The sequence below is a fragment of the Astatotilapia calliptera genome, chromosome 22 (genome assembly GCF_964374335.1).
Source record: "Astatotilapia calliptera chromosome 22, fAstCal68.1, whole genome shotgun sequence".
NCBI lineage: Eukaryota > Metazoa > Chordata > Actinopteri > Cichliformes > Cichlidae > Astatotilapia > Astatotilapia calliptera.
The window spans coordinates 7,218,159-7,227,109 of NC_137442.1; the positions used below are offsets into that span (position 1 = coordinate 7,218,159).

Consider the following 8,951-nt stretch of genomic DNA (forward strand, 5'->3'; position numbering starts at 1 on the left):
GTTGGGGGAAAAGAAATGGCCTCCTCAGAAATGTTTCTAGATGGCTGGACAGAAGCGTGGCTGCTCGTTCTCCTTCTTCACAGGTAATTTGGCTGCGTTCGCCTGATCATGAAATGTCAGGAAAAGGTTCAGACAGTACTTTTAGTCTTAGATCAGTGTTGTGAAAGAAGATTGCAAAAGTTCCCCATAATGTGCAAGTGGAGGTGGAGACTTTATATTAAAAAAAAAAAAAAGTCTTTTCTTTAAGCAAGAAGAAAAGGAAAACTTTCAACCTTCCCCAAAGACATGTTTGAATTTCAGCCTTCTCTGGAAACGGCTCTGTGTTCTGCTGTTTTAACTAAACCAAAAACGTAGTTATTTCTTTACTATATTTCCATATTTGCTTCCTTTTTAAGATTCAATTCTGTGATATGAAGTCAGTGATATGAACATATAAATTGGTGTTACAGTCTGAAATTATTCAGACTTTTAATGGCTTAAAAACAAGAAGCAGAGAATTATCTGATTGGTCCCTCATCCGGTTTTTGTAGTTGTGTGGATATGAAAGCCTCGAAACTTCAGTTAAAACTTAGCAGAAAAATTGATTTAGATGCAAATCATGTCCAGATATCAGAAAGCTGTTTTTGTCTTTTTTGGGGTTTTTTTTTTTTTTTTTAAATCCTCCTTGGTTTGGAAATGTGGCGCTTGAGTATTTGTCTCACTGTTGATTAAAGGCAGCAGAGAAACAAATGAAAGCTCCGGCGAGTTCGTGTTTATTTATAAGGTTGTCTTTGGATGAGATTGGAGTTACTCTAAAGTCGTGGTGATGGTGCGAGGATAAATGGAGCTGGGCTATCAGCTCATCAGTGCTGACGTAAGAGGAAGCATATCTGTAGGCAAGCAGGGAAATCCCTTTAAGCTGAGTGTGTGTGTCTGTGTGTGTGTGTGTGTGGTACTCCTGTGTTCTTGAGGACCAACTCTGATTTAACCCCCGTGATGGTGAGGATGTTCTTCCTGTCCTCACTGCATTGTTTTGTTTTTTTTCTTTAAGTAGTTGGAGCCCAGAGAGTGAGTGTGTGTGTGTGTGTGTGTGTGTGTGTGTGTGTCTGAGAATACTCCCACCTAAAGTCTGAACAGCCAGTGTTTTAGGAATAGAGCAGCCAACAATACTGATTTTTAGTACGCAGTACAGACCACTTGAAAGTTTGTAGTATAGTATATTTGATACTATTGTACCATTGCCTCCACCTGCTCTTTTCCTCCACCCCACCTTTTTTTTTTTTTTTTTTTTTTTTTTTAAATTGCTCCACACGTTCACATTAATTTTACACAAGGAGAATCACTCTTCCCCGCCAGCCGCTTCATTTGTTTGTGGCGCGTTAAAGCCGGCTGCATCCCCCTTTCTCTGCTGTAAGAGCCCAACCAGCACGTTTGATCGACTCTGCGGGTCGACAGCGTTCACACGCAGAGCTGTCAGTCTTTTCTGACGCAATGAAAAGCTGTGACCAAGCCTGAGGAGAGGACTCAAATGTGGCTGGTTTCAGAAGCCATTTTACTTCCTAACTCCCCTCCTCCTCTTATCGCACGTGTAAATATCACTGATTTTTATTTGTTCCTCTTTTTACTTTTATTACAGAGTTGTTTATATCTTATTTCCCCTCATTAAGCTGTCTTAGTTCCTGCATTTTTGTAAATAATTTTTTTCACTATCCAAAATGTAAATACTGCAAAAGTGAAAAGGAAAAAACAAAACAGCCACTCCTCATGTTTGTTGACGATCTTTCTCTCTCCTTCTCTTTCTTGTGTACCAGTGAAACTGTTTAGTAGCTCGTCCTGTTTCTCCTTTAGTCCTCTGTGGACTGACTGACTGCTGAATGAGCCTCTTATAAGGGTTCTGTTCCATAATGCTCTCTCTCAGCTCACAGAGTGTGAATATAATCAGCTAATCTGACGCCTGTAAAGGACTGAGCCATTTAAAAGCAGCATCCTGAGTTTGAGTCTATCCCGAGAAGCCAGCCAGTGACGTCAATAAATGTGAAATGTCCAGAACATTAAACCATTAAAGTGAGACTTAAGGGGTTTATTTTTGATTTAAGTGTGATTATATCTAAAAGAGCTGTTTATGTACAGGATGTTCCACTTACTCCCACCTGCACTAATTCAATCCTCCAACAGGTCCTTTTCCTGCAGCTTTTCCCAGAAAGAGGAAAAACATAAAAAAGCAAAAGAAAATCTCTTTGCAGGTTGTGCAGGTCATATTTACAGTAGTCATTACCTTTTGACTGTAGATGGCGAACACCAGCAAGCCTAATCCTTATAGCACAGATAAAGTAATGCACTCATTTTCATTATTAGGCTAAGTAATTGCTCCTGTTACTGCTTCACAGGGGGTAGAGTACAAAGTACAAGCAGCCCATAACAATTCAGTGAAGGTCAGTGCACAGTGTAGTTATTTTATTCCTCACACTCAAACGCACCACTCTCACTCATTTCAGTCATAGAGTTTGGTTTGTTAAGCACAGACTGTATGTAAAAGATGGACGTAGCCGCTGATTCTGAAAAGCGAAGCCAAGGTTCTGGTTGCTTAGATGACCCATCAGTGTATTTATCACCTCTTCACACGTCAGTCATTGGTATCCTTCGTTTCAGTCGCTTCAATCACTCGTCTTGAAGTGTAGTTTGTTTTTGGACACGCCCACTTGTCTGTTGTTACTGCAAGTCTCTGAACATGGTGCTTATTGGTTAACAAGTTGCGATCTTGCTTTTCTTTCATTTCACAGTCGGGTCTACCCCCTCACTATGATGTCTCGTTACAGAAAGCTAAGATGGCGACAGTGAAAATATCTGCTCAGGGGCTTTATAACATGACCTCACTAACCAACGGGTGACCTGACAGGAGTTATGTCCATCATTTATTTACAGTCTGTGGCATAAAGTTGAAAGTGAACTCTTAGCTTCTCCAGCTCCAGTTAAGAACTTTTATCAGAGTTCATAAAGCTCTTTAGTGTTTTTTGTTTATTTTTATGTGTGGTTGTACTTCCTGTATTTCTTGCCTTGTAAGTGGAGCAGGTTTAAAAAGCACCTGAGATTTACATGTCCTACTGAGTTATATGATGGTGCTTTATTAGGTGCCTCTGTGTCTCCCCCATTATACGAAATGTGTCCTTCAGTGTTGGCGCTCTGAGGCTTAACCACAGCTCCAGTTGTCATCGTCATAAGGAGCTTGGAGGAGTGTTGGTGACTTTCCAGGATTAACAGGTTTTCACTTTTGACTTTCACTTGCCTCAATCTATGCGTTTATAAACTGCTTGGTTATGGTTTCGGAAAATTTTCGTGCTTTTTACCCAGAGCATCACAACACAGATGCCAGCAGGTTTGACAATGCAGTCTTAACTGACGCCTCGGGATCAGAGCGAGCGTCTCATTAATTCTCATTTTGGAACAGAACTCTTTTTGCTTGTGACAGTTTGCAAAATATGATTACTGTGCAGTATCGAGAGGAAAAGTGTCGAGCGATCTCACAGGTGTTTAGTTGGGTTAGAGTCCAGCTAGTACTCAACATGTGGGCATTTTTGTGTTTATGCGCTGTGTGGCATTCAGAATCGCTGCTAACGATCACAACAGGGTGGACATGGGCGCCTGTGTTACGACAGACCTATCAGGTGTGTGTGGATGTACATTACTGACAGTTTCATGAAGTCTGAATCTCAGAAATTGTTCTTAAATTCTCTGAAAACTCAGATGTTAATATTACCTCCTTTAAAAAAACAAAAATCACATCTGTTAATTTTTTATTTAATCTGTTTACTTTAGTGTCACTCTGGCCCGTAGACCACTGAGCCTGAGTGCTGGAGGGAGAGGGAGAGAGAAACAAACAAGTCTGTCTCTGTTCTGTGTGCGTACGATATGGACTCATTTACTGTAATAAAGTGATGAAACTGTGTCACAGCGTGGGTTGTCTTGTTTGTGACTTGGATTAAAAGTTAAAAAACATTTATCCACAGCTCGAGCTCTTTGTGGGCCAAACCTGCAGAAACAAGCTTGTCCTCAGACTGAGATGTCTCACTTCTGCTTACTTTGGTAGACCGTCACCTAATACATCACTTTAAATCACATCCCTGATTAAAGGGTGAACAATTATATTGGGCTCTGTCTGCGAGTAAATTTCAGTGTCTTGGTATCTTCCCCCCCCCCAGTTCCTTGCTTAAAGACCTACTGTGGCTTGAAGGGCCACAAACACAAGTTGGGGGCCCCACCCAAGAGGGAAAATGAAAGGGACACAGTTCAGCATCAAGTCTGTTAAGCTTCACGAATATTGATCTTGTCAGTTAAGTAGCAGAGAGGGTTTTAATCACTTTAAGCTTCTTTGCTGTCAATTAAATTAACTGGTCCACTAGAGGTTCAACAATCAGACAACCCCCAAAAGGAATGGTTTCACAGGTGGAATCCACTGACATTTTTTCCCCTCCTCATCTACTCTGGGGGGTTGTTTTCATGTTTTGCATAGTCTACTGTCACTACTGGTAGCTGTACCCTACAGAGGTTGTGCAAGTAGTCCAATTTCTGGATTCACAGAAGTACGTCCCATTGCTAGGTTTGCTATGTCACCCAGCACAGCACATAGAGGAGAGTCCAGGAGACGGACAGTTACTCGACAGCGTGTTAGGTCCTTATCAGTGTGACCAGTATCTGGTTTTACAAGTAGAGACAGAATGAACACAAAACCCCTTTTTCCCTTTGATAATTTTCATTTGTATCACATGATGTTGCATCCTTTTGTTGCTAACACATCTATCTAGAAGTATATATATCCAGGAGTCTTCCTGTTGAGTTGTTTTCAAAGTATTCCTTTCTACACAGCATCTCAAGGGAGGAAACTGAGTTTGGTGATGTCCCTGAGTTCTAGGCTTCAGGCAGTCATTGACTGCAAACTTTAATCCAAGTATTAAAAACAATCATAGAAATACTGAATTATGCTGGTTTGTTCAATCAAATCTGCATTGTTGGGTTTAAAATCCCCTGTAGTGATGTACGCAGGCAAAACTACAAGACTTCTGTGTTTAGGGCCATAATTTGTTGGACAGTGGCGTACCTATTGAAGTGGTCAAGAAGTGAAGACTTTGCAGACGCTACAGAACTTTCATGAATTTGCTTGGTCATCGGTGCAGGTGTGCACTTTTTGGAACAAAACACCTGTTTTGGAGTCTTCAGAACAGTTAATGATTTATTTATTTATTTTAAGTCATTTTTTAACCGTGCCTAATTCAATCAGTAACCATAAGTAAAAAATTGTTTCCTTGTTTCTTCTTGTATATAAGAGTTTGTTATTTCACAGGACTCCAGAATTCAGCCGAGAGGTTAAACTTCACTGAAGCAGGTGCCTGAACTTTCTGTTCTTTCCTTTGGGTTTGTTTGAATTTGTATTTATTAATTTTCTTTGCAGCAGTCCATCACCCAAAACAAGCTATGAGGGTATTTTTCCTTCTTTTTGCCGGCGTTGCTTTGTGCATCACAACAGGTGAGACTCATCACAACAAAGAAAACCATTGAACAGAAAAAAAATCATAGCGACATATATGATGCACGTCTTTTCATAAACTACTTTGTTGTTGACAAATGCTTAACTTCAGTCTAAATACTCTTTGACAGCAAATCCAGTGCCTGACATGAAGCAAGGTAAAAGTCCTTGTGATGCATCTTTAACATTAAGTAGGTCAAAGTTAGTTACTGCCAGCACAGAGGCTACATAGAGGTAACTTTTTCTCCAGATAAGTATTTTCTATGTTTTGTGGCTTTGTTCGTGCAATAACAACTGGAAGAAAATGGTACAAATGTGTAAGTAACTGTGTTCCCTGCAGGTTAGTGCCACTTCTACTGTCCTGCTGCACATGCAAGGCTGACAATGTACATTAAAACCTACATTTGATCCATTCTTGTTATGTTCTGTACTAGAGTCACCACTGGAGCTGATCCCTGCTCAGCAAAACAGGACTGATGGTAAGGGAGAATATTTCTTAACTTGTCTGTCCTTCAATCACGGGTCCTCTACCGGAGGCCTGGGAACTTCAGGGTACTGTACAGTATCCATGCTGCTCCTAAGACTTTCCTCTTCTATACAGAAATCTCAGATATCATTCTGAGTTTGGGGGTCACTGCACCAAATGCTCTGATTACTACGAGGAGCAGATCTTCTGCACCAGCTCTCTCAGGTATTTCTCAAGCTTCTCATGTTCCTTCTTCCTAATGTTGCTATCACTACGGCCTTCTTGCTCTGCTTGTCCACCACTACAATGTCCATTTAATTAGCCATAACCAGTTTGTCCCACAGGATCATTCTCAACCACCTTAGGGGGTGTATCTCTTTGGGACATTTAGGCCATACTCAGCACAGATGTTCCTGTATATTGTTATGTAGTAGGACTCCAACTTTTCCCTATTCTCATCCCCTGTGCACTTATGCCATAGCCTTGTACCAGTAGCCTCAACACCTGACGTGAGTCTTGCTAGTCCAGGCAACTTCAGTTATATATCTCCCACTCATGTACCGAGGTAGGCTTTGGGGGGCTTAACCTACAGCAAGCTGGACTTTGGTTTGGTAGCACAGGAACAAGCTCCAGCTGTGTAAAGAAGCCCCTGAGCAACCCAGCACATAACAGCAGGGTGCAAGAAGCTAGCAAGATTACATGCTTCCAAGATACAGGCGGACAAACTCTGATGATGGCTAACCAACTGGGCTCAGTAGTGGTGAACAACCAGAGGAAGATGGCTGTGGTGTTAGATGTAGCTATACAAAGTGCTAGCAATATCAAGAAGAAGGAGCACGAGAACCTTGAGAAATACCAAGAGCTGAGAAAGTAGCTGGAGAAGATGTGAAGGGTGAAGGCAACAGTGGTCACCGTGGTAATCCAAGCCCTCGGTCAGTGACCCCCAAACTGAGCGAGCGACTCCGGCAGATCACAGGAATGTCATCCAAGATCTCTAACAGGAACAGCAAACAGTGCGGCACTAGGAACAGCAAAAACCTCAAGCTCCTAGGCCTCTGGTAGAGGACGTGAGCGTGGAGGATAAAGACTCGCCTGCATGGCAATTGTGTAATTTTTTTTCATTATATATAAAAAAGAAATTATAACTTATATAAATTATAAAATGTAGAGAAACTCTCTGAATTAAGTCTATTGTCTATGGAATACCAGCACTTTTCCTAATTTCGAACTTCTTCATCTCTGGTCAATTCAGGATGTAGTTCATTAACTATTTTTTAACCAGAGATGAAGAGAGGGCAGCCGCTGCAAAAAGCAGGAAGGACGGCTGTAGGGAAAGAGGGATTCGCTGAGCCTCCAAACCAACATGGAGGGAAGTGTCCCTCTGAGTTTCCTGAGCGATGCTTCGGCTTCTTTAATATCCCCCTGGCTTGGATAGATGCCGAGGTAACCGTGTTACATCATAATTCTACTGAAGACCTTTAGAAATTACTCAGAAATCCATTATTTTTATTATTTATAAAAGTAACTTAAGCGTGCAGTTACCATTGAGGTCTGAGGCACTGTGTTTGCCTGTGATGTGTCTGCTTTTACAGGAATATTGTCGGTCATTTGGTGCAAACCTTGCCTCCATCCATGAATGGGATGAGTATTATTTCGTAATAAATCTCATGAATGAAATGGGATACAATGGTCCGGCCTGGATTGGCGCCTTTGATGCTGTCAGGGTAATGTAAAATGCAATTAATTGTTATTACAGCAGAACATTTATGCTAAAGAATGAATGTCTCCCTGCTTGTTGTAAATACGTGCCTTGACTGTTGTTGTGATTTTATTTTTACAGCTGAATTCTTCTTACATTGCTTGACGCTGCTTGTCTTTTTTGTTTTTTACAGTTTGGAGATTGGCTATGGAGTGATGGTTCAGTAACTGATTTACTCATGGCCCCTGACTTGCTAAAGAGCTGGAATAAATGGGGACGTTGCCTTGCAATAGGTATATTGTAACGTGACTAAATCAAGTGACTGCAGAAATGCATTTTGAAATATAAAGCAGAATGGTCACTCCTCTTGTTTTCTTATCAGATTACCCCACACTGAAACGTCATCCTTGTGGAGAGAGTCTTCCTTTCATTTGTGCATTTAGACCAGGGCTGTGTTAAGCACTTACCTGCAATCAATCACATGAAACCAAAATCTAAAATTCCTTTCCTTATTTGCAAAATAAAAGTGGTTTCTCTTCAATCATAGCTCAGTTCTGTTTTATTTATTTATTTATTTCTCTTCGTGCATTGCCCCGGGGTACATCAGCATAATATGTATATGAATGTCATGGGTACAAAGCAGGGTTGATACAGTCTCATATATGAATCGGGTCTGCTTTTTATTTTCATAAAATGTCGACTGTTTGATGAGGTCTTCTCTCATGGTACCCCCGGTATAGATCAGTGTCATCAGCATACAGCAGGGTCTTTACATCAGGATAAACAGAAGGACATGATATGATCTAAACAACACACCCAATAACACTTTGCCTTGTGGCTTCCCTCATGGTTAATGTACTCCTAGACCCAGTGCCAAGCCTGGTTAAATGGTGAAGGCTGCATCAGGAAGGGCATCCAGTATACAATCTTTCCCAAATCAAACATCCAAAATCACAGTATTTCTCTACCAGACCAGATGGAGCCCTGATTAACAACAACTGCCTCCTGTGCTATTGGCTAATAGTATGCCAGTGGAAACGGTGATATTGTTGACACTTAAATGTAGAGACTATGACTGGTTAAGAGAGAGAGCAGGATGATATGACATGGAGAAGGAAGGTAGATGTGTGAAAAAAGACCAAGAGGAAGAGAAACAAGGCTGGGAGCGTTAGAAGTAGATTTAAGGTGTTCTATCATGCTGTAGATAGGAAGAAAATGGGGTAGAGTTAATCTTGAAGGAAGAGCATGTTAGTAATGTTCTGGAGGTACAGAGAGAGTCAGACAGGAGT

At 41.1% G+C, this 8,951-nt stretch overlaps 1 protein-coding gene across 1 annotated transcript; it reads left to right on the forward strand.

The window, feature by feature from the left end:
• The first annotated feature begins 5,299 nt into the window (after window positions 1-5,299).
• LOC113014838 (dromaiocalcin-2-like) lies at window positions 5,300-8,208 on the forward strand. The gene is made up of 7 exons (XM_080296155.1): window positions 5,300-5,497; window positions 5,629-5,655; window positions 5,932-5,976; window positions 7,246-7,406; window positions 7,556-7,687; window positions 7,856-7,955; window positions 8,045-8,208. Exons 1-7 carry the CDS (start codon window positions 5,446-5,448, stop codon window positions 8,119-8,121), a joined length of 594 nt encoding a protein of 197 aa, XP_080152281.1. The 5' UTR covers window positions 5,300-5,445; the 3' UTR covers window positions 8,122-8,208.
• Window positions 8,209-8,951: the final 743 nt, after the last annotated feature.

What these genes read in the sequence shown, in the direction of transcription:
- LOC113014838 (XM_080296155.1), top strand. Translation starts at nt 5,446, where the DNA reads ATGAGGGTATTTTTCCTTCTTTTTGCCGGCGTTGCTTTGTGCATCACA. An exon ending in AGTGCCTGACATGAAGCAAG is followed by an intron (nt 5,656 to 5,931) that starts GTAAAAGTCCTT and finishes GTTCTGTACTAG; the next exon opens with AGTCACCACTGGAGCTGATC. An exon ending in GGGACGTTGCCTTGCAATAG is followed by an intron (nt 7,956 to 8,044) that starts GTATATTGTAAC and finishes TTTTCTTATCAG; the next exon opens with ATTACCCCACACTGAAACGT.